The following is a 26,495-nucleotide window of genomic DNA, read 5'->3' on the forward strand; positions in this document are numbered from 1 at the left end:
TGCAAATTCACTTGAACTGTAATGTCTTTAACAGTATTTCACTTCACCTTCTATAATTATTTTTCTGAAGTTTCATTTATTCTTATTTGCTCAAAGATTATGGACATTACTTGTAATTTTCACATCCCCATTCCCATCTCTCTTTCACGTAAACTCAATACACCAAATACAGTCTCATTTAAGAGGAGTTACATTTCTCACAAAAATGCTACTAATAAGTTAAATGGTACCCTAAGGGTACATATGTCTGAAATAGAATTTGAAGACACCGACAAAATGTTAGACTTTGTAAATTGCACGTACTGTAGTTTAACATATGACAATGCTTCAAATAATAAAATCCCAGTAATCACTCAAAATGTCAGTAGTGTTTAGCAGTTTGTGGTGGTAAGAATCATCAATAACTGTTTTATAATGAACTTTTTATATACACATTAAATGAGAAATTTTCAAACGTGGAAATCTGTTGGAGTCCCTTTCTCAATGAGGGGAAAAATTACAGAAATACCCAAGGTTCTGTATGTGGTACAAGCACCAGTTCTTGAGTAAATAGTATATTAAGTGGTCAAAAAGGGAAACACTTGCAAAATATACTAACACATGCTCATTTCACTGTTTGTGATGAACCTCTATATGACTGTGTCAAGATGTGGATAGATGAGATTGAAATCAAATCTGAATCGGCCACAGCAATGAAGCATATGGCATTTTCAGTTGTTGTTGTTGTTGTTTGATCTTAAATGGAACAAATACTTTCTTCAAAAAGCTAGATTTAATTCAATTCTTAATGGAGTACACAATTTGTTTAGTTTCATGGAACACTTTTGAGAATCAGAAAAATGTTACCACATAAAGTCTGCAATTTTTTGTTTTTAATGGTATTTGCTACTTATTACTGATGCAAGTAGACTGATATTTTAGTACAAGCATCATATACACAAGTCTGTAGGATATTAATCGAAAGAAGTTGGTTGTTTTTACTGCGAAAAGAATGTGTGATATGCTGTATTATTTAAAATTATAATGTGAAAACTAAACTCAGACTGTTGAGCATTTACCAATGGTAAAATGAAGTAACAGATATAATGGCTCTATTGCCTTAGATTATAGGGGAACCTGAAAATGGATTTAAGTAACAGCTTAGAAGTGTTAATACAGGCTTTGCTTTTAATTTGAAGATAATCTGTCAATCCCTTACACCCCCCCCCCCCCCCCCAGCTACAAATCTTAACTGTTGCAGCCAACAATGATCTGGGCATTGGCAAATTAGTTCCCTTTTTGGTCCAAAACTTGAAAATGCAGTTATTTTCTTGTAATTTTGAACACATGCCCTATTTTGCCACATTTTATGAAAACATTTTCTCTTTCTTTTCTCATATTTTGCCATCATTTATTTCTGTGGTATGATGAGTGTTTGTTTGACAATAAGGTTGTATATGTCACTTCATAGAGTAGGCCTACCTTTTGTATTCCAACTTAAAAGTTGTGTACATGCATACTCTGTTTACACATATTCTATTTACTGTAAGTGGTGAATGTGGAGAACAATAGGGCTGTTGGAGGCAGCAGTGGATTACAATCTTTTGGTCCACAGTTACTGCACAACAGTTTTATTGTACAGTGAGGATATGTTTTGTGACCTCACAGTAATTCTCCAAACATTTCATACGCAGGTGATAGTATAACTTCATTCCAGTCAGTAGCATAATCATAGCACAGTAATTTTTGCTGTGTTTTTGAAACTCCATCATTTAAATCAAAAGAGAATTTGATGAAACAGCTTCTCTTAGAAAGTTCCAGTGATTGTGTTTCTCATAAGTTGAGGATTGTATGTGTTGTTTATTAAACCGGGGACCTAGAAACGATGGAGAGGCTTCATGCCGCCATAGCCCTCAGTGGTACACAACCCCACAACAGGCCACAACAGTCGATCCATCCCACAGCTGCCCCACATCGAACCCAGCGTTATTGTGCAGTTCGGCCCCCAGTGGAGCCCCCTCCCCCCACACCCCCAGAAACGTCTCATACCAGACAAGTGTAACCCCAAATGTTTGCATGGTAGAGTAATTATGGTGTACTCGTATGTGGAGACAGTGTTTGCGCAGGAATCACTGACATAGTGTAAGGAAAACCATCCTACATTCGCCGAGATAGATGGAAAACCTCCTTAAAAGCCATCCACAGGCTGGCTGGCACACCGGACCTCGACACTAATCTGCCGGTCAGATTTGCCAGGGACCGGCACGCTTTCCCGCTTGGGAAGCAGTGCGTTAGACCATGTGGTTAGCCGGGTGGGCTAAGTTGAAGATAGTTTTTTTACAATCTAGATGTTTCTAACAGATCTGTTTTTAATCATCACAAATAACAGTTCTTAACTGTGAAGCTTCTGTAATGTTTTCATTGGAAACATACACATATTTATTGAAAATGACATATTGAATATAGTGGCCATGCTTCGAGTGAAATTTGTTGCCCTGTCTTTAAAAAAAATGAAAATATTTACTCAAAATTCAGTGAACAGCTCATGAGAAGATTGTGCACCACTTGCCAAAGATAGTCATGATTGCTGAATAGAACTTCAGTTTATTAGTGCAACAGTAATCAGAAACTTAGCTGGCTATCTCTTTAATTCAGTACCACCCATTCATTTCTTACAGCATCCTCTGCTCTGTGAACAATAATATTTTCACCTTTTGAGTACACTTAACTTGTCTAAAATCTTCTTTTACTGTTTAAAAGGATGTACTGCGAAGTAATGCCTCCAGATTTTTTTAATGTGAAAACTCTTACAGGTTTTTAAATAAAGCCAACTTCATTAACACTCTTTATATTTATTGTTCGTATCTACATATTTATTTCTCAACATAGCCACCCTGGTGAGAAACACATTTTACCCAACAAGAGACAAGTTTGATGGTACTGTCATGGAAGAATGTTTCACTTTGTTGAGGAAGTCACAACCTCACATCTGTTTTTACCACTTCATCACAAACAAAGCGAAGTCCCCAAAGGGGTTCCCTAAGTTTTGGAAACAGGTGAAAATCGGATGGAGCCAAGTTGGCACTGTATGGAGGATGCTCAGTGACTTTGGACCCAAGGCTTTGGATTGTTGCAGATGTCGCAGCACTCTATGTGGTCTGGCATTGTCATGCTGAAGGAGAGGCTGCTCCATGTGTGGATGAACTCTTTGAATTTGTGAAATTCAGTTATAGTGTTCTGTTTAACATACACCGATATAGTTACATTACACACCACCATATTACATGCTACAGTTCGGAGCCCTCTAGTGGCACAGGGTTGCAACTTGTGTCAGCGAAGTGGGAAAGTTAACAGAGTGCATGACATACAATACCTCAACGAATATTGAGAACAGAATAAAAAATTTGGTGGCATTACTTTTCAGCATGCACTTTGAATTACTATTAGTTATTGTATCACACTCTCCTGATGCAAAATACAATGAAATTTGCAATTATCTTTCATTGCATGGTGAATGATTAATATCTATATGTTTCTCATTATTTATGAAAATAAATTATTCTTTATTTCTTCAGATAAAAATAAAGAGGGCAGCTTGGAGGATTTAGCGTCGAGTCCAGAGGACCAACAAATTGGCATACATACTCGCCTGAAGAACTTTTTTCTGCGAAGGCCACTAAAAGAAGCCTTAGAACAGAGAGGAATTTTAAAAAGTAAGAGTTACAGAAACTTACTTCAATCTCATCAGTAAAGTAAAATTTCAAAACATAATATGATAATGATAATTCAGTATTGCACACTCCTGTAAAAAGAAGTCAAGATCCCTGTCATAGGTAGAACCAATACTTAGGGTGTTTATAAAAGAGAAATGAAAGAGTATCTAAACTATCACCTGATGAATTTTTCTACACATGGTTGGGGGAAGACCGATCACAAAAGGGAATTGTTTCACAATCTAATAACTTGCATTAAATCGTAGGCTTATTTTACAGTAATAGGTGGATTGAGGATACCAAGTGCAGCTATTTATGATCATTTGTCTGCTGTATTAGAATATTAAGTTCTACAGGAATCTTTTTTAAAAATGAAAAAGGGGAGCATTATGTGTGTCCAAGTGCAGTGTTAACCCTTTTTTCCTCTTCGGTTTTTTACATGTGTACATGTATATGGAATGCAGATGTATAGAGAACAGGGAGCTGTCATGGTATACCAGTGCCTAAAGTATGCCCATACAAGAATTATCCATTTATTGTAGTTGTAATTCTCCTCGCAGAAACACCATTTACACAATTAGATATTACAATAAAACACAAAACTATATTATACTACTTTTGACTCGTAATTGGCAACAGAGTGTTCTACATTGCCAGAAACAGTTTTGTAGAGGAAGGGGATCATGCTGAACATTTCCATAAATATTTCATGGGATGATTTTTACCACATTTACACTTGATGTTGTTAGGCACCTCACCAAAGATTGTGACCTGGCATCAATTTCATAACCAGTTCAGTAATCCTTGGATGACGTAATGCTGTTGAAGCTTTCTACTAAGAAGTCAACATTTATTGCCTATTAAGTGGTTTAAAAATTTCAGGATGTAATTCACATGGATCCCTTTAAATGCTTCAAGTGGTATGGCATGACAAAAAACTTGTTATTAAGTATTATTCATTTGACTTTATTTGTTAGATGTTCAACTGAAAACAGGTATGCACTGTTTGAGGAGGATATGCTATAATTCAGTGAATGGTACCAAAGTGATTTTGCAGTTTAAAAGCTCAAAATATTTGTTGTGGCACTCAGGGCTGTGACTTTCTGTAGAGGATGATTAAGGTGCAAACTTGTAAATGCCTGATTCTACCCTCCAGGACTGTGACATCAGAGCTAGTTCATTGATATAAGTTGTAACATTATGTTCTATGTTGTAGTAAAGACATGAACCAATGTCTTGAGCTCTTCCACCAGCTTTGCCTTCTGGTCAGACTTAATAGTATCACCTGCATGGATGCCACAGTTACCCAACTAAATTCATTGTTTATTAAACAATCTTTAAGATTCTGTCAAAGTTAAATGCTAGGCAGGAATCTTCTTTAGTTTTCTTTATTATTGTCTTTCACAAGTCTTGGGCCTTTCCGAGGTGTCAGCTTTACTGTTATGTTCCATGTGCAAGTTTTGTTTATTTGCTTGCATAATGATACTGTGAATCGTCAATGCACGCATTTCATATTTCATTCATGTATCTTTTTCACAGATCCTTGAATTTCATATTAATGTGTTAAAAATATTCTCCTGTAATAAGTGTACTGGTACAGTAACTTATTTTTTTGTATGCTCGTTTCGTATCCTGTAATGTCAGATCCAGAGGAAGATATTCAGTATCACAACATTCTCTTGGGTAATGTGAGTGGTCCTTGCGTATTCTTGCTGTTCCACCATTTCTACTCCTCTCAAATAAAGATTGTTATAACCACCTTATTTGTCCTCTTTATGATTAGCAAAGCAGTCTGATCTCATCTTCTTCATTGTAGTATCTCCATGTTTATTTGATTTTACTAAGGTGCAACACATTATTTCTCAGCAAATTATGTCAAAACTAAGATGTAGTTCCATCAAAAAAGAGTGGTTTTGCTTTATTCCAGCTAGAATGTGTACACACTGTCCATTAATACACTAACTTGCCAGAAATTATGACAGCATCATATTCTAAACTTAAAAGATGGTTTTTCTTTGCAATTTTGTGAACAAACACAAATGTTGAAATTCTTCTGGACTTTTACATCTTTGTAGTTGGTGTGTTTTAATTTCAATTAATTGTTAATTTGTTCTCTAGAAATCTGTGTTGGTGGTGTCTTCCTTGTTTAGAGCTGAAAATAGTTATAGTGTCTAATCAGCCAGATCTGGATGGGTCTGGTGCATACACTTTATCTCTTTCTGAATCATAGCCATCTAAATCCTCAGCATCTGAATTAGATACACCCAGAAACAAGCCAATACTTCACTATATGATATGCTCAAACATTACTTGTATTTTAGTTAAGTAATTGGATGTAGCCATAGGTAACATTCAACTGTTTTGAAATGGTGTCCGAGAATTTCAGATCAGCATTCAGTAAAGTAATCAGAATAATCATTGCTACTTTGTACAAACCTCATTTTCAGTTTTAATATATGTTGCACTCACTTCCATAGAACTTTGTGTGGGTCTCCCAGTACCATTGTGTGTAAAACAAAGAAATCAAACCCTATAAGCTTAACATTTTAGCATAGGAAATTGTAAGGATTTTTTTATATATATAAAAAAAAGACTTGGTAATAAAGGTAATAAAATATTTTAACTTTTGTCTCATTATCTGCACTGCTGCTTGTTCTAGGTCCCTAAATAAGTAAGTTTACGCTGAAATCGATATCAATAGTACTACTTTTTCCACAAAAGAAAGAAGACTGTTCCTATTACTAGGGAACTGTTTAATATGGCGTGCTACTGCAAAACAGTTTTTTGACCTTTACCAGTACTGCTTCTCCACAAAAGAAATGTCTGCTGAAATTACTAAGGAAATATTTATTGTGGCATAGTAGTGCATGACTGTGTTCATCTATGTATTTAGACTGTGAAAAGTTTCATAGAAAATCAACATCTCAGTGGTAGTGGGTGAGCAGTTTCTAGTAGAGTTGCGTAGTACTCTGCTGACACGAGGCAAGGTGGTGCAGTGGTTAGTACACTGGACTTACATTCAGGAGGACGTCAGTTCAACCCTGCATCTGGCCATCCTGATCTAGGTTTTCTGTGATTTCACTATAATGCTTCATTCAAATGCCAGGATGGTTCCTTTGAAAGTCCTGACAGTGGTGAAGGTTCTGTATAACCTTGTGGGGAGGGGGGAAAGAAAAAAACTGCACAATGATTATCATTTATTTTGTTTTATTTTACAAGAAGAATAAAAGAATGGACTGAAAAAAATTACAGACCAATATTGTTAATGTAGATTCACTGCAGAATTCTGGAATGTGTTTTGAGTTAAAATAGAATCAAATACCTTGTGAGCAATGCTTCTGGCCACAAACAAACAAGGATTTGTGAAGTACTGCTCATACAAACTTCACTTACCTTTTTCTTGCATGATATCCTGAAAACCATGGATGAAGGGCTACAGGAAGACTCCATATTCTAAGTTTCTGTAAAATGTTCGAGACAGTGCCACACTGCAGACTCTTAACAAAGGTCTGAGCATACAGAATAGGTACTCAGATATGTGAATGGTTTGAAGACTTTTTAAGTAATAGAATCCAGCATATTTTTATTATGGACAGTGAATGTTAATCAGAGACAAAGGTTACATCAGATGCACCCCAAGAAAATGTGACAGGACCATTCCTGTTCTCTGTATACATAAACAATCTTACAGACAGGGTGAGCAGAAATTTGTGTCTGTGTGCTGATTATGCTATATTGCGCAGGAAATGTTGTGGTTGACTGAAATAGGATACAAATTTATTTGGTGTGATGAATGACAGTTTGCTCTAAATGTAGAAAAATGTAAGCTAATGCAGATAAGTAGGAAAAATAGTCCTGCAATGTTCAAATATCTAGGTGTAATTTTGAAAAACTACCTGAAATGGAACAAGTACATAAAGTCAGTAGTAGCATAGATTTCTAGGAAAGAACTTGTAAGAACACTTGGGTGACCCATTCTTGAGTACTCTTAAATTGTTTGGTATCCCCACCAGGTCAGAGTAAAGTAAGATGTCAAAGCTATTGGGAGATGTGCTGCTTGATTTTTTACTGGTAGCCTTGATCAATATACAGGGTAAGAAAATGTTACTTTCACGAAACACTGTTGTGCAAGTTAAGAGAACTGGCATTTGCAGTAGACTAAAGAGAAAGGTTTTCATGTGGAGTATATATATATATGTATATAGTTGTAGATGTAGATTTGAACATGAAATGAAATAAATATAAAAAATTGTTGTAACTTTTGAAATTAATGTCTTTGCAGATGAAGCAGTATTTGGCTGTCACCTACCAGATGTTTGTAATGAAGAACCGTTCATTCCTTTGTTTGTTCGAAAATGTGTGGAAGTCATAGAAAGCAAGGATGAGAACATGAAAACTGTAGGTTTATACCGCGCTTCAGGAAATCTATCCCAGGTTCAGAAGATACGGCTTCAGGTGACATAATACTTAAATTTTTATATTGATATAAAGTATTATATTTTAAATAAATTAATTTTGAAGCATAATTATTCCTGTCCCCTCCCCTTCCTTTTTTTTAAGGAGTTTATGTTAGTGTGTAATTGATAAATAAATACTGTTGTCAAATAGCTAGTAACTCCCAAGTACCGTGTTTTTGATGGAGGTGTGTTTCGTGTTCATAATTGAGCTGTCTTGAAAGAAATTACAACAGAACACCCCTATTGAAAGTAAAACTTCAGGAGAGTGACAAAGATTACGTGCGAGGAGCTGCAGATGTGTGAGAACATGGAGGCTCAGAGTCTGTCTGAAGCCCATATAACTAGGGAAACAGAGGTAAAAGAAAAGTAGTTATAAACCTACGTACTTATGTACTTCACACACCAGCTTACAGTGTGTCATGGAGGATAGTGTACCAGAATAATGTTTCTTCTTTGCTTTTCCATTCGTGAGTGGTATGTAGGGAGTAGGATTACTGTTACCCCTCTGTATAAGGCCAAATTCCTCCAATTTTGTCGTCATTGTCATCATTAAATTAGACATAAATTTTAAGATATTGAATTATTGTGATGTTTGTTGCTTGATTATGGATTTCTGACTGTAAATGCATTTCCCATTGTAAGGTTGTAAGCACTACAGAGGACATGACTCTGCCATGTAGTTAAGAGTTCATCATTTGCTCAAAAGCAAAGGTGGAATTTTTTGTCAGAAAAAATGTATATATATAGATCTTTGTTTGAACATGCATTTATTGTAGATCAGTGTTGAATGTTTAAACTTCAATTCTTTTATTCTAATTTCAATGCAGAGCAGTACTTTACTGACTTTCACGCAGTGTAATGCTTCAGGTTAACAGTGCCCATAGCATGAAGACAATCCATTACTGTTATCAAAGTCCATTGATGTTACATTCCAGTGACAACATTTTGAAGAACGTACATGTGAGGATTTCTCATTTACATGAGTTATCACACGATGGCACAACAATAGTAATGATGGCATCTGTAGGAAAGTTGAAAGCTTATAACATAGAATTGTTTTTGAAATTGTATACAGACTATTGTTTTTACTTTTTTGGTGACTAGCTGTGATTTAACCATAAATGTCTACATCAGTATATTCAGAAACCGTTAAGTAATAGGATTTTCTGATGTGTTTCTGTAATGTTGTTTGGTTTGTCATTCCAACTGAGAAAGCCCTACAACATAATTGGAAGCAGCTGCTGTGTTATTAAAATAAAAGTATCGTGCACTTCTTTGTTTGCCATTTTTGGTGCAAGTTTCAAGCATTTACTCCATTATTTCAGATTTAGAAGAGCTTACTCTTGGCATGACACACTTCCTATATGGTGGCATAAAAGAGACACTGGGGTGTATAAAAGTCCAGTGCATTTTGATTTAAAGAAAAAAACTGTATTTATGTTTTTTGTAGTTTGTTCCACAGACCCATAGCAATGAGATTCTTAACCATGTGCACCATGTCAGAAAAAAACATGTCACACACATCTACAAAATAACTAATGGCTAATTAAGTAAACTAAAATAAAATTTTAATCATAAGGGATCAATAAATGTTTAAAATTATTATTAATAAAAAGTAGTAACTATTTTCACATCTGCTTCATTGTAAACAATGCCAAGCAAGGCTAATGGAAGAAAAATGTGTCTGTTGCACCCATTGGAGCTGATTTAACATAATCTGCCACTGCACTAGCAAAGCCTTTCAGCTGTTCTGTTTATGTAATAGGTAACTTCCAGAAGATGAGAACTGAACTTTGTAAACCACATCTCACTGTCATGTTTATATGTTACGGCCTGAAGTTTTTTACTAGACCAGTCAAATATCAGTTTACCAATCAATTGTTTTACACACATGTGCCTGGAAATCAGCTTTCTGAGTTTGGATTTAATCAGCACTATAACTGCTTCTCTTCAGTTAATATCACAGGTAGACAACTTCATGCTCAGTCTAATTTTTCTACTTCCCCTTCACTGCACAGAGACTCACTTTGTCCAGATTAGGTAAAAATCTTTAAAAATAATACAGAACATAACAACCCAAGTGCATTTCGAAAGTGACTGCATTTACGTGGGAGCAAAAATCGGCTATGGAAGAAAAAAATCCGGCAGCAAGAACTGCGTAATTGGAGCATTTACTTGACCAACCAGATGTAAACAGAGTGATTATAAACTCTGGGAGATGCCATATCACCAAATTCATCTTTTTCAAGACGTCTAGAATGTCATTAATATGTGTTGTTACATTTAAAGCATAAATGAAAGAAAATGGACAGATTCTTATCATTGTTTTAATGTAGTCTGCTATCTCTCCTAGACTAAATACTTTGTAACCAAGGCTATTTTCCTTTACAAATAGTTCCAAGTATTTCTCCTAACCCCCTTTTTTTATTTATTATTTCAAATTTTCACAGACTGCCTAGATCATATGGTTCAAGGCATCTTCCAGGAATTATGGTGCAGTAAAGTTGAAATAGGAATTCATTGCAGCATGTCAAGTGAAAGCCTAGACAAGCCAGCTGCACTCTCTGCTGTTCTACTTTCTTCTTGAGAAACATGGGGAGACGAGCTCTTATCAGCTACAGTAGAGGAAATAAACACTCTTGCGTTGCTAGTAACAGGAAAAGTTATAGCTTAAAAGCATTTTGCAGTCCCTTATTGTCTGTCCCTCTTTCACACAAACTGCTTGAGTACTTGGCACAGTGTTTCATAGTCAGCTCCTTGGGGTTTTTGGGAATTATTATTAAGATATGATAATATCTGGGCTAAGTGCTAAGGTGTATGAAAGCTTGTATGAGACTGAGATCTTTTTATGGTGCAGAAAATCACGTGGAAGTTTAAGTGAGAATGTTCCGAGACAGTGAGATCACAGAAGAAATTAAACCGAAAAGAGAGAGATTTGGCTATGTGGTTAAGTAAGGGGTTGCACCTAAATTTTGTAAATAGATTACAGAATTGAGAAACATCCCCCCCTCATAGTGGGCTTCAACAAATATTGAAATGAAGTGGCTAAACAACAACAGTTGCATGTAAATATAATATGCTTTTGTTAAACCCCTTCAAAAGAATGACAGAAAAGATTGTTAGTTATTAGTGACCTGTTTCATTGTTTTCATAATTTTGTAAAGTTTCTGATAAGGTAATATAATCTGTAATCGTGTTTACATTTTGTAAATCACAGGTTGTGTTTTATTAGAGTTGAAATTTCACTCACTTAGTAGATTCGTTAGGTATTGTCTTATGATATGGTAACATAGCTTTTTGTAAAGAGGCACTGTGACAAAACTTTCAACATTTTTGTGTGTTAGGTTGAAATGTTATGTCAAATTTTTAAGGACTTCCTCCTTTGTCATTGGAAGGTGCTAATCATCATAACTAATGATGTGTTGCTCTTTTAGCTAATGCTTTGGAGGTATTTTATATTTAGCAATTGGTTGAGTTAATTGTGGTTACATCATGTAAAGGGGGAATGCTAGCAGAGCATAGAATTATATTTGGTGATACAAAAATATTTTTGTAAGCATCAACTTAGTGTTACAAAGGTAGCCATTGACACCAGATTATGCAACTACTTTAATTGGAACAGCAGCTATGCCCTTCGTGGTGCATAAATATACAAAGCTAGTTGCTTTCCAAGGAGATTGGGAGCTCTTCTAACATCCCTACATTCAGACATCAACATAGCTCTGGTAGTACCTGTATATTCCATGGTTCTGGCAAGATTTCACCAGGATGTAATTCAACTGACTGTTACAATTATGAGCTCAGCATTAGTTGTAATAGTCAGCTTCTGACAATGCTGTTGGAGAAAGTGTCCAAGTTTGAGGTACCATGTAAACCTAATGGTTCAAGAAAACGGAGATAATTTTATCCAATAGCTGTTGCCCCCCCCCCCCCCCCCCCCACACACACACACACAGGGACATAGTTTGACATTCTGTTCTGGAATATGAGCTAGGGAATCTGCAGCTGAGTTTATTGCAGATGTGCAAGAAACTCCTAGTTTGACCGTGTACCTGGTTCCAAATCTTAGGTATTTTGAAGGCATTGAATGAGATGACAAATCTGAACTGAAGTTGACAGCATTCACCATCCTGCTACAAAAGTGTCTTTATTAAAATAGCCTCGTGGCCTGTAAGAATGTCTATTGAATGATAGATGCTTAATGTGCTTGCAGAAGCTCACTGATTGTAGATCCTGGTTTTTTTAAAAAACATTGACATTAGTAGTGGGTTTTTGGCTGTTTAAGTGTGGCAACTAGAGGTCTGCAAATTGGACATTTGCTTGCTCATACTTGCTCAAGTGCACCACACTCACGCACTGCATAAGTGTGTGTCTATGCTTGGAATGGACATCTTGTGGTCAAATGAAGCGTTGTGGGGAGGGAAGAGGCTGCTCTCTCTGGTGTGCACACCATGTGTGTCTGTAAGCTGTTGTTGCTTCTTTACTCCACCACCTGATGGAACTACACTCACATAAATTTTGTTATATTTTAGACATATATTCCTGAATGGTAATGTTTAATCGCAAGATCACTGTGATCCATAAGAGGAAATAATGTGCTTTATACAATAAGAAAAATTTGGAAACAGTTTGACAAAAAAACTAAGTTACTACCAGCTTTTGTTGTTATCCTCAGTCTTAGACTGAATAATCACATTACTGTGTTTTATAGGACTATCTGCTTTAGTGATTCAAATTCACATACATGATTTTTACCACCTTATGAATTATAAATGTAAGAGGAAAAAATTGTCTCCAAATTTTTCTCTGTTAGTGCTGTAATTACAAAGAATTTTCACGATATTGTTGGCTGGTTTCAGATGTATTCTGCTTTATTTGTCTGAGATAAGGTTACTTGCTGACTGAAGGTCTTTCCTAACTGCATGTGAGGTTAAAACAAAAACAGTCGTCTCGCAAAATTAGCTTAATTGGGAAAAGACTACTGTTATGCTCCCACCACTCAAGTGGATCATCTTTGTCAGTGCCATCCATTTGGTCTAAATACGAGTCAAGTTCATCGATAGATTGAGCCTGATGTGGCCACAGTCTGCTCACTATAAAAAACAGAGACTACATTTCACTGTTATTATTATTATTGTTATTATATTTTTGGCTGGTGAACAGAGCTGACTCTTTTGGCAGCTCTAAATAAAAAAAAGGGCATAAGATATTATTGTCATATTAGATTTTTTTTTTAGGTTGCCAGGAATTGGTATTTCATCACAGATTTGATACACAGTATTTAATGTATTGTGTCTGTGAGAAAGAGCAACCTCCAAATTTTGACTTTCTTATCTGTGAGATGGAGACAGCACTCTTTCATCACCTACAGTATTTACAAATACAAGAAGATAGTATGACAGTTCTACTGTACTGCCAACATACCAGTGTCACTGAAATGGGTATTCTGCACTTTGGTTCAATTTTCATTTGCTGGTGATGTAGCATGTATTAAACAGAAAAACTGGATCTGCAATGATTTAAATGTACATCCGTATCTTCAGGCCCTGCGTTAAATGACTTCCCTAACAATACAAACTGTTATAGGATAGTTCTTGCCTTCGACCACTTCTGTTGCATTTTTGTATTGGTCTGAAATGTCAGGAGCTCTCTCTCTCTCTCTCTCTCTCTCTCTCTCTCTCTCTCTCTCTCTCTCTTTTTCCAGTGTTGCTGTTGTAACCAGTAATTTTTTTCAGAGATGTCCTTCTCCACCAACATTTCCAAGATTTTATCAAACTGCCAAACTACAGACTGTACTATTCTAAACAAGCTGTTCCACCTACTCTGTTTCTTGCTTCAAGCTTATCTGTACTGAATTTGTGTCACCAGTGTGCTTTCTGAAACAGTCTGTCTGTATCCTTAGCAGCACAAGTCATCTGATAAAGCACTGTAACTTCATTTTTCAAATAACCATAATTGAAAATATGTCTCAGGGCTGTGTTCAAAATGTGCAGTACATGCATAATGCTGAAAGATTTGCAATGCCTTGTATATATTAGTGCCTCAGTATGTGACAAATGATATCTTCATAATATGCTGGGGATTTACTGTTAAGTTTAATTATGTGTCCTCATTGTAGTTCTTAATAAATTCCACCAATTTTTTTCATATGAGAGAAGTACATTTCACTGATACCATATTTCCAACATTTTTTGTGATGTATATCAATCCACATATCCACTGTACATGCCCTTACTGCTACGTGTATGGCCTGGCCAATGCTGGGCATCATACTTACCCATATTTCATTGGCTTGCCTTTCAGTGCTTCGTGCTACTGTCAAAGGATGAAGCAAAATGTTGGAGATAGTTCACAAGTCCCAAATATGAACTGACATATACAAGTTCCTGACATAAAGCATAAAATACTTTATCTGATATTAATAAAATGGCGGAAGATCCATGACACACATTTCTATTCTCTCTTTTAGATCCCATACCTTTCACTGAAACTGGCAATGCTTTAGAACTTATACTACTTCTCGTTCTATAGACAAATGCCTTCAGATGTGTAGTGGTGGATCTTCACATCGGGAGGGCAGAGTTCCTGCCATAGAGATGTAGCTGGTGTGATTTCCATCCATGTTTCACTAGTGAGAATCTGTCTCAAATGGGTACGAACACTGTCTTTCACACTCAGAGTATGTTCTTTCGAATCAAGATTCAATTTCACACTGTCATTTGGACCACATTCAATGTCATTATCCTCCAGGGCCAACTGAATGGCAGTCTAAAAAGATGGTCAGGCCATTCCAGCATGCAGTACTCAAATGAGTGTGAAGAAGCTAAGTGCAGTTACTCCCTTCATGCAAAGCAGCTGTATTGCTATCTGTTGCACTTTGCAAAACTACATGGGCCGAGCAAAAATCAAGTGAGCGTAAATTCCAGATGCAGACCTCTAGTGACAGCTAACAAAGTTGACGCCTAACATAATGTTACACAGTAAATTTACTATAGTGACATAATTGCTTGCAGAATAGCATGAAGTTCATGTATTTTCCTCCCACCACTCCCCTCACCCCCCTCCAACTATGCCTTGTAATTTTCAACAGATTATGTCATATGTCTTCAGTTTTGAGTTATGCAACTCTTTCCTCTGTATATTATATTATCATTTGGAGATTGAATCTGAAGGAGTGAATGTTTTCATACCTAATGATGTAATGTTTACATTATCTGTTCTACTTGACAGGTCAATCAAGATAACTACAAAGCTTTGGAGGAAGAGGAAGATGTGCATGTTCTCACAGGAGCACTGAAACTCTTTTTTCGAGAACTGAAGGAACCGCTTATACCTTGCAAAATGTTCAGCAAGGCACTAGATGCCAGTTGTAAGTTTTTACTTGCATCTATACGTCAGTGTAATATATAATCATAATATCTGGCAATAATAAGGAAATAAGAAACATAACTTTGCTCCAAGCAGTGTAAAATATGTTATGTTGGACATAAACTGCTTCCATTCATGACATTATTCCATTGGCCCCAAATGTCCATTATGTTGTTTCAGTATTATTATTGTAGATTCCATAGAAGGCACAATTTTTTGGGCTTCTGTTGATCTCTTTAGGATACTGCCTGAATGTTTACTTGCATATAGGGAGTAACATTTTATATTGGTTATTGGTCAGTGCTTTTAACATGAAATAAATAAATAATAGCATTCTAAACTGTGACTTGCACAATTATCTATCATTAAAATTAAAATTCAAACTCTTTAAAAGATAAATAGTACCTGATATTCGTGTTAGAGATGACTATGATAGCATATGTTTCTGACTTCATAATCATAAAACTTCTTGTGTATGTGAGATATTCTTAGCAGAAATCCTTCCTAAAATGATTTACTATCCAATATTTCCCTTATATGTTATGGTGTTGTCTACCCTCATTATACTGACCAGAGATTTATTGTTTGCAGTTTGGATAGAGAGAGAAGTAGAAATTAATTTTGAACTGTGAAATATTAAGAAATTTGAAACACATACTGTCTGACCAGATGTTTCCACTCGGCACAGTAGTGTCATGTTCTGGTCAGTTATTACTTTTTGACATTGTGTATTGTGTGAAATACTGCTTTCCAGAATAATGTGAATATGTAATTCTTGACATATGTCAGACTGATGGAAAACTTGATAAGCATTCATATGTTTACAGTGCTTCTGCTTTGTAGTTCATGATGGAGATATCAGTCACAGTGTAAGAGGTAATTTACTGAAATGGGGTATGTGAAATACAGTAAATATAAAAATAAATATCTGTGGCTATGGTTATTACAAATCACTGTGAAGCTTAGTTTTTGTGACTTGACAATAATACTGGGAAAATACTTGAATGCAAGTTAAGATTTACATTAACTGTTTTATTGTTATTTTACCCATTATATTAATGGCAGATGAAAGTGTGTGACAGAAAAATAATAGTTTCATGTTTTAACCAAAAAATACTTCCTAAAGGGATTACAATATTTATTTACACAATTTTAGTGAAATCGAGGAATTATTCAAAATTTTCAAATGATTTTTATTATGTCACATCTTAAACATGTTTGTTTTATTTGAGTTTTATTTTGCTTTATATTTAGGTGTATCAGTAGTGTGATTTCTGGTTCCTTAGGTATAATTAAATCATGGACGTTAATCTGCTAATTGTCACCAGCCACACAGTTTCCTTGCTGTTTACCTGTGTACAAAGAAAACAGTAAATTTGGAGCACTGATGTTCGAATTTGTCAGCTGTGTAACATCTCTCTCTCTCTCTCTCTCTCTCTCTCTCTCCCGCCCTCCCTCCCCCCCCTCAACCCCCACCCCAGGGTGTTGTGTCCTTATCTAAAAGACTAGTCCTGTGAACAGTATTTAGAATTAGGTAGAGTAAAGATGGAACTTTGGGTGTGCCACAAGAATCCACAAAGGCCACACTTGTTGGGCCACTGGAGCCAACTTGGGCAGCCAGTTGTGAAAAAGTCATGTGCATGGACTACAGGAGCCCAGTAGAGTAACTCAGGAGACCTATAGAGATAAGGTAGAGGTTACTTGACAGAAATAATGAGGCAAAGACCTTAGAAAGTTAAGATAAATTACTCACTCGCTCACCCCTCTGCTCTACAGCCCTTGAAGGTCCTTGGCCTGCATCACAATATCGTGCCATTCTATCCAGCCCATGGCTTTCTGCCTCCATCCTCTGACACCTAGCTCTTTCATGTCTTCTTCAATTCTATCCACCCATCTCTTTCTGGGATGTCCCTTCCATCGTCTGCCTCCAGCCTTGCCATAAAAATTCCTCTTACATATTCTGTCTTCCTCCATTCTAACCACTTGTCCTGCCCATTGCAGTCTCCTTATTTTAATGGTGGTGTCAATGTCAGGTTCTTCAAAAAGTTGTTCTAGTTCCGCATTCAGACAGGTGCGCCAACCTTTGTAATCGTATATTGGGCCATATCGTTTAAGCAGAACTTTCTTTCCCAAATGTTAAGGATCTTGTCCTCATTTGCAGTCATGATCCACACTTCAGTACTGTATTTATCAACTCATCTTATTGTACTGTAAATGAGAATTTTAGATTTTTGTGATAGAAGCGAGCTCATAAGCATGGGTAGTGCAGCAGAGTAGTGCCTGTTTGGTCCTACTATTTAGCTTCCACCTTGCTGCCAATGTCATTTCTCTTTGTGATAGTCAATCCAAGATACTTGAAATCTCTCAACCTTTCATAATCCTTGTCGTCTATACTGAGATTTGTTAGGTTTCGGACGAGCTGTTCTAGGCGCTACAGTCTGGAACTGAGCGACCGCTATGGTCGCCGGTTCAAATCCTGCCCTGGGCGTGGATGTGTGTGATGTCCTTAGGTTAGTTAGGTTTAAGTAGTTCTAAGTTCTAGGGGACTGATGACCTCAGAAGTTAAGTCCCATAGTGCTCACAGCCATTTGAACCATTTGTTAGGTTTCATTGGTTGGTCATTGCCATATACACTCCTGGAAATGGAAAAAAGAACACATTGACACCGGTGTGTCAGACGCACCATACTTGCTCCGGACACTGCGAGAGGGCTGTACAAGCAATGATCACACGCACGGCACAGCGGACACACCAGGAACCGCGGTGTTGGCCGTCGAATGGCGTTAGCTGCGCAGCATTTGTGCACCGCCGCCGTCAGTGTCAGCCAGTTTGCCGTGGCATACGGAGCTCCATCGCAGTCTTTAACACTGGTAGCATGCCGCGACAGCGTGGACGTGAACTGTATGTGCAGTTGACGGACTTTGAGCGAGGGCGTATAGTGGGCATGCGGGAGGCCGGGTGGACGTACCGCCGAATTGCTCAACACGTGGGGCGTGAGGTCTCCACAGTACATCGATGTTGTCGCCAGTGGTCGGCGGAAGGTGCACGTGCCCGTCGACCTGGGACCGGACCGCAGCGACGCACGTATGCACGCCAAGACCGTAGGATCCTACGCAGTGCCGTAGGGGACCGCACCGCCACTTCCCAGCAAATTAGGGACACTGTTGCTCCTAGGCTATCGGCAAGGACCATTCGCAACCGTCTCCATGAAGCTGGGTTACGGTCCCGCACACCGTTAGGCCGTCTTCCGCTCACGCCCCAACATCGTGCAGCCCGCCTCCAGTGGTGTCGCGGCAGGCGTGAATGGAGGGACGAATGGAGACGTGTCGTCTTCAGCGATGAGAGTCGCTTCTGCCTTGGTGCCAATGATGGTCGTATGCGTGTTTGGCGCCGTGCAGGTGAGCGCCACAATCAGGACTGCATACGACCGAGGCACACAGGGCCAACACCCGGCATCACGGTGTGGGGAGCGATCTCCTACACTGGCCGTACGCCACTGGTGATCGTCGAGGGGACACTGAATAGTGCACGGTACATCCAAACCGTCATCGAACCCATCGTTCTACCATTCCTAGACCGGCAAGGGAACTTGCTGTTCCAACAGGACAATGCACGTCCGCATGTATCCCGTGCCACTCAACGTGCTCTAGAAGGTGTAAGTCAACTACCCTGGCCAGCAAGATCTCCGGATCTGTCCCCCATTGAGCATGTTTGGGACTGGATGAAGCGTCGTCTCACGCGGTCTGCACGTCCAGCACGAACGCTGGTCCAACTGAGGTGCCAGGTGGAAATGGCATGGCAAGCCGTTCCACAGGACTACATCCAGCATCTCTACGATCGTCTCCATGGGAGAATAGCAGCCTGCATTGCTGCGAAAGGTGGATATACACTGTACTAGTGCCGACATTGTGCATGCTCTGTTGCCTGTGTCTATGTGCCTGTGGTTCTGTCAGTGTGATCACGTGATGTATCTGACCCCAGGAATGTGTCAATAAAGTTTCCCCTTCCTGGGACAATGAATTCACGGTGTTCTTATTTCAATTTCCAGGAGTGTATTTGGTCTTTTCGACTTTCACTACCAGGCCAAGTTCCCTTGTACCTCTCTCCAGTTGTTGATAGGCATCGGCCAGCACAGTAATGTTTTGTGTGAGTAATGTCACATCGTCTGTGTATGCTAGCTACTGCAGTGAACAATTAAAAATGGTTCCTCCTCTGTTTAGCTCTATGTGACTTATGACTTTTTCTAGGCAGAGGTTGAATAGTTGTGAGGAGATATTGTTACCCTGTCTTAGCTCCTTCTTCGCTTCATTTCTCTGGAGATTTCGCCTTGTATTTTTACTTTACAGTTGGTTTCACTTGGGGTCATCACAGTAAGTTTCTTAGCTATTCCAGCCTCTTCCATTACATTCCACAATGCCACTCTTGAGATGCTATCATAGGCTTGTTTAAAATACCTATTTCTTCTAAAGCCACTTTGATAGCCACAGGTTCCTTGATAGTTCTGGCAGTTTAATTTATCTTTTTTTTAATGTTTGGAGTATATTATAGCTGTTTCCCACTCCATTGGCATGCTCTCTTCCTGCCAGATGCTCAGTATTACTTCATGTATTGCTTTCGACATTGTTTCCCCACTATATTTGAGAAGTTCTGCCTGGATATGATCTCCAGGTGCCTTATTGTTTTTTAGGGTCTTAATAGCTTGTATCACTTACTCCAGTGTGGATTCTAGTGTTAAGACCTTTGATTCATAATAAGTTATTTCAACCAGTTATTCTCATTATAATCGTTCTACTTACTTGGTTCAGCAACTCTTGGAAGTATTCTGCCCATGTGTCAAGTATTATATTACTCTTCCATATCAAATTCCCTTCTTTGCTCCTACACATATTTGTTCTGGCTTGAAACTCGGCCTTTCCTTCTTTAATCTTTTGGTACATTTCACATATTAGCTTCTCTTCTCCTATCAGTTCAGTTTCTTCCAATTCGTTTCTTTTCTAGTGCTCTTTTCTTCTGTTGGCAAATCCTCTTAGCTGTATGGTGCTTCTCATTATATTCATTCAGATTTGCTCTAGTTTTTCTCTGAAATAATTTCATTCGTGCTGTGTTATGCTCTTTAGTTCCTCTCATACATTCTTTATCAACTCGGTTCGATTTATTGCTCATAACACGTAATTTTACATGCATGTGCAGTTTCAACTAAGTATAACGTTTTTACAATTACATTTTTTTTAGTTTACATTATTTCTTATTACATTACCGAGCGAGGTGGCGCAGTGGTTAGCACACTGGACTCACATTCGGGAGGACGACGGTTCAATCCCATCTCCAGCCATCCTGATTTAGGTTTTCCGTGATTTCCCTAAATCATTTCAGGCAAATGCCGGGATGGTTCCTTTGAAAGGGCACGGCCGATTTCCTTCCCAATCCTTACCTAACCCGAGCTTGCACTCCGTCTCTAATGACCTTGTTGTCGACGGGACGTTAAACACTAACCACCACCACCATCTTATTACATTGTAATTCATGATAAATTCAAGTTATAAGGGCATTTTTGAATAAGTCACTGCTTGACTCGCTTTTTAAAAATGTCCCCTGTCAATATCTGAACTTCATTTGGTAACAAGTTATTATAAATAGCTCCTTGGACATAGGGGCTCTTCCCTGTTAAAGTTAATCATCTGTTAACCATATGAAAATCTTTTCTGTGCCTTGTTTCATAGTTGTGAATTTCCATGTTTCTTGTTGTGATCTTGGTGTCTTCTTTCACTAGCATTATAGTTTCTAGTATATTCATGGTATAAACTGTGAGAATATTGTGCCTAATGAATAGGAGTTTGGAAGAAGTTCATGGTTTTACCATCAAACCAATCCACCATCCTTTGAGTCCGAACATATCCCAGAACCTCTCCAGCTGCTTTGAGAGTTGCAGTCTGAAGTTTCCACATTATTTCTGTATATTATTTTGAAGTGTTGGTATTGTCCTTAGCCCCCTCATGTATTTTCATCTGATATGCTCTCCGCATTCCTTCAAACTTCAATTTCTTAATGCCAAAACTTTTTTGTTTGTGGCCTTTTTGTTTACTCAATAGTGAGATCCTTTGCCAAGACTTCATTCTCACTAGATGATGATCTGAATTGCAGTCAGTGCCTTGCTGGCTCCTAACTTCCATTATGTTCGATTTGCATCTCCCAACAACCAGTATATGGTCTATCTGAATTCTAGTTTGTCCATCTGGCAACACCCATGTTCCTTTGTGTATCTTTTTGTGTGAGAAATGTACTGATGACAAGTATATTTAAGTCTCTAATTTATCTATGAAAACGTTGGAAGCTGAACAAGTGAATTAAAATTTGTGCTGCAGCCAGGACTCAAACCTGGGTCTTCTTGCTTACTAGGCAGACATGCTGACCATTACACCACCACAGTGTTATGGTCAACATAGCTGGTCAACATAGCTGCACGAACTACCCAAGTCAAATACCTCCCCAACACAAACCACAATTCACATCTCCCCTTATATTGTAACTATCACCAGGGCTCTCTGACATTGGAATAGCACCCCAGCATTGGCGTAATGGGGAAGTGCTGTTCCACAGCATTATGGTCAACATAGCTGCAATAGCTGCACGAATGTGTAATGGTCAGCATATCTGCCTAGTAAGCAAGAAGACCCGGGTTCGAGTCCCAGCCACAGCACAAATTTTAATTCACTTCTTCAGCTTCCAACGTTATCGTAGATAAATAAGATTCTTAAATGTCTCAGAGGAAAATTTAATTTAAGATCTATTCAATCACATGTAGTACAGCACTTCCCCATTATGTCCAATGCTGGGGTGCTATTTTAATGTCGGAGAGCCCTGGTAATAGTGGCAATATAAGGGGAGATGTGAATTGGAGTTTGTGTTGGGGAGGGTATTTGACTTGGGTAGTTCGTGCAGCTATGTTGACCATAATGCTGTGGTGGTGTAATGGTCAGCATATCTGCCTAGTAAGCAAGAATACCAATTCTTCAGCTTCCAACGTTATCGTAAATTATGTTTTTGTTTTCAGCAAAATCTACAACCGTAAGTCTGTTGTTATTTCATATTTCATGGAGGCAATGTCTTCCTATAATTGGCTGATAGGCCTCTTCTTTGCCTATTTTCACATTCAAGTCTACTATTATTACCTTAACACCATGTTTGGGAGCCTGGTCATACAACTGCTGTACGTTGCTATAAAACTCATCCTTCTGTTGTTCATCTGCCTCCTCTGTGGATGCATGTACATTTATCATTGTTATGTTGAAAATTTTCCCGTTAATCTTAGCATGGACATCTGTTCATTGATTGGTTCAAAGTGCATCACCGCATGTGTCTGTTCTTTAGTGACCACAAAACCTGTTTCAGGTCTGTGTTCTCTCGTCACCTAATCTGTCTTTCCGATATATGTTCCACAACTCGCTAAATGTCTCGGAGCTTTCCACTTCGGGTTTCAACCAGCTCTCAGTCACAAGGATAATTTGAGTGTGAGAACTTTCCTGGAGGGCAGTAAATTCATGAACTTTATTATGAAAACTTTGACAGTTTACTGATGAAATTGTGACAGTCGAAGTGTCATATCATCGGAAGCTTCAAGCATAAATTTGTTTCAACAGCTTGGAAAATTTAGTTGATTTCTCGCATGGCCATGTATCATTGTGACAATCTGTACTACTATATGAAGACAAGTTATCATTTAATGTCATTAGCAAAAGATTCGAAAAGCTCTTGACCACTTAACTTCAGATTTTTATGCAATAACTCAATGTTCGGGCGGACATAGACTACCATACGACTACATAAAGGCAAGTCGCCGTTTAACATTGTAAACAAATATCCTGAAAGGCTTGGCTGATTTACTTCAAATGTTTTCATGATATTCTAATAAATATTAGAACAGATATAGCCTATATGATACTTTAATAAATATTCAGACAGATGAAGGCTAAATATTGTTGTAAACAACACTGTAAAAGTTTTCTGTTAAAACTGAGTGCGAGAAAGAAAATGCTGTGCTGTGCTTTGCTGTGAAAATATGTGGTTCTGTTTTCTTTCTTTCAGTCAGTTTTAACTGCAATAGCAGGGCATTAGGCAAATTGTTTCTCTTATATATGTTCTTTCTCCTTATATATAATTTTAAACAAAAAATTATATACACAGCTCTGTGCTATTTTGGTTCCTTCCTTGCAGCTGATTTAACAAAAAAAACAGGAAAGTTGTACTTATAGCTTGTTGACTTATGATTAGAATACTATTATGGAATATGAGTCATCTGAAACTTTGTAATCCTACTCGTTTGCTGAATGAAACTATGTGAAATACTTTCATTAAAGCTACTGTCCTCACAGATCCAACAGCAGGAGAGCTCTCTCATACCCCATATAACAATAATACCTACTGATTTACCCATTCACTTTAAACAACTTCAATTTACAATCAGAAGTTCGATGGCAAAAACAATAAACAAGGTTCCAGCTCAGAGAGGGGGTTAGAGACATGGATATAGAGAGGGGGAGGAGGACAGAGTGAGGAGACAGACAGGGGGGGGGGGGAGGAGGAGGAGGAGGAGGAGGAGGAGGAGGAGGAGGACAGAGAGAAGAGGAAGAAGGAGATTAGAATATATATCAAATTTCCATACATATTGAGCAATAGTGAAGTGTTGCCAGGTTTGCTAGTTCTTGTATAATTCGGTCTGTACATACAAACATTGACCAATGAACAACTTCTTGAATAGATAATCCATTATCAGGAGCTAGTGCACCTGGCATTGATTTATTTATGCTCCACTTCCCGATCAATGTTAATGTCCACATCGTTGCATTTTTTTAGTGTCCAAAGTAACAGCATTGCCTGTAATTGTAATTTGTTCCATCGCTAAAAATTCATTCAGGATTTTAATGTGGTAAGATGATTTTCAAAATCATTTTTAGAGCCTGTAGATACTGTTGAGCAAAATCTATTTTCTTCAGTATCTTCTGCTGACAGTTAATGTCAGGCAGAAAGGTAAAATTGCATGTAGCTGGAAAGAGCAAGCTTGCTGCAGATCCAATGTCGAGGCTTGACATGGGTCATGCATATCTTCCAAAGTGCTCACAGTTGTTTTCAGATTTTCTTTTGTGACTTTAACTAAATTGTAATGAGTGTTCCAGTGAGCATCAGATAATCATTTCAAACTTGTTATTGTTTTTTCTACAAGTAATTCCCATCTGCATGTAGAAAATGAGAAGAATGAATGTAACTTCTCTACAGCTCCAAAGAGGTGGAGCTAGAGGGAATGCATGAGAATGCATGAACTCCCCCAAAAATAGGGGGGGGGGGGGGGGGGGGGGTGAAATTGAGAATGGATCTCGAACTCCCACAATGTTACTTTCCATGTGGACATCTATAATTGTTGTGCTCATTTGATCTGTTCTACTGCTTTCATGTAGACTGCTGTCAAAAATTATTCTGTATTATATAGTCTTCTTTTATATCTCCAATAAATTTTTCCTTAACATATTAACCCAAATTAAAAATAAATTCTTTTGTATACCTTTTGAGGAATAAGAAGGTAATCTCTTTGTCCCACCAGCAGACTCCTCAAGTTTTAAACAATGCGTTTTCAATACTAGATCATCTTTTGCCGTCACAGGCACCAGTTCTAAGAAAATTTCTCAATTTTCCAACGAAATATCTTCATAACTGCAGAACGCAAGGTATTTCTGGTCTTAAAAATATTGTAATATGTAAAAGGCAATATAAAATCCTTCTCCATTTCTTGGTCTCGTCAAAAACTCATGCACATATTTTTAAGCTGTACTTATACTACACTTGTGTACATCAATATCAAAAAACATTTCATGTAGAATAATTGCATCCAGCAGACAACTGGTTATCATTACAGTTTTTAAGTTCTGTGCAGTGTTTTATCAGGATTATAAAAATTTTGTACACGCCCAGTAACAATTGCCACAGTGTGATCATAGGTAAGTAGGTACCTATTTTTCTATTCTGCGTGTATATATATTACTGAACAGACTTTGGCCTTGTTTGGGATTTGACTAAAAATTGTCTAGTGCTGGGGGGGCCCTCGAGATTTGGAGGCCTCCTAGGGTTAGAGGCCTGGGGCGCATCCGCCCCCCCCTCCCCCCCCCCCCCCCTCCGCCCTCTCTCCTCCTCCCATTAGTCTGCCACTGTTACGAAGTCTTTTCTGAAGGTATGTCTTTAGAGTGCAGCCTTGTACAGAAGTGAAACTTGGAGAATGGGTAGTTCAGAAGAGAAGAGAAGAGAAGAGAATAGAGGCTTTAGAAATGTGATGCACCGAAGAATGCTGAAAATTAGATGGGTAGATTGAATAACTAATGATAAGGTATTGAATTGAATTGGTGAGAAAAGAAATGTATTGCATAACTTGACTAAAAGAATGGTTCAGTTGCTAGGACACTTCCTGAGGCATTGTCAGTTTGGTAAAGGAGAGACATTTACATTTGGGGGGGGGGGGGGGGGGGGGGAGTGATAATCGTAGAGGGACACAAAGGTCAGACTGCAGTAAGCAGGTTGAAATAGATGTAGGTTGCAGCAGTTACACAGAGATGCAGAGGCATGCATAGGGTAGAATCATGCAGAGAGCTGCATTAAACGAGCTTTCATATTAACAACCACAACAACAATGTGCTTTTTTGAAGGTATGTTTTCTCATCCAAATGAGATGATTCGCTCATTCTGGCACATTTTAAAATCAAATCCCTTAGGTAGAACAGTTTTTCTCAAGTTTCTGTGCTAGCCTGGAAGCCCAGTTAAGTGCAAAAGCTGTAAATTTGTTGCCAAGATGGTGTTTCCATGTGATGTTCGTAATTTCACAGAAATTTCCGTATCAAACACATTTACCTCTGACATCAATGAAATATTTGCTGTGTGCATTTTACTTTGTTTTTGGGCATTTACTTGACTCCTGCTCCACTTGGCATTGTGTCCTTGC

General features: G+C 38.0%; 1 protein-coding gene and 1 non-coding gene across 3 annotated transcripts in view; one reads left to right on the forward strand and one right to left on the reverse strand.

Moving 5' to 3' along the window:
- LOC126183467 (rho GTPase-activating protein 12-like) overlaps positions 1 to 26,495 on the forward strand; it is a 233,599-nt gene that overhangs the window by 190,008 nt on the left and 17,096 nt on the right. For both annotated transcript variants that reach the window (XM_049925476.1, XM_049925478.1), the window contains exons 10-12: positions 3,555 to 3,692; positions 7,975 to 8,147; positions 15,380 to 15,518. In XM_049925476.1, coding sequence (XP_049781433.1) covers positions 3,555 to 3,692; positions 7,975 to 8,147; positions 15,380 to 15,518 — 450 coding nt within the window. The remainder of the gene's footprint in view (positions 1 to 3,554; positions 3,693 to 7,974; positions 8,148 to 15,379; positions 15,519 to 26,495) is intronic.
- Positions 21,872 to 21,944, reverse strand: Trnat-agu (transfer RNA threonine (anticodon AGU)). The gene has a single exon. It is a non-coding gene; the product is annotated as a tRNA-Thr (tRNA).

Source organism: Schistocerca cancellata, chromosome 4 (assembly GCF_023864275.1).
Source record: "Schistocerca cancellata isolate TAMUIC-IGC-003103 chromosome 4, iqSchCanc2.1, whole genome shotgun sequence".
Lineage (NCBI taxonomy): Eukaryota > Metazoa > Arthropoda > Insecta > Orthoptera > Acrididae > Schistocerca > Schistocerca cancellata.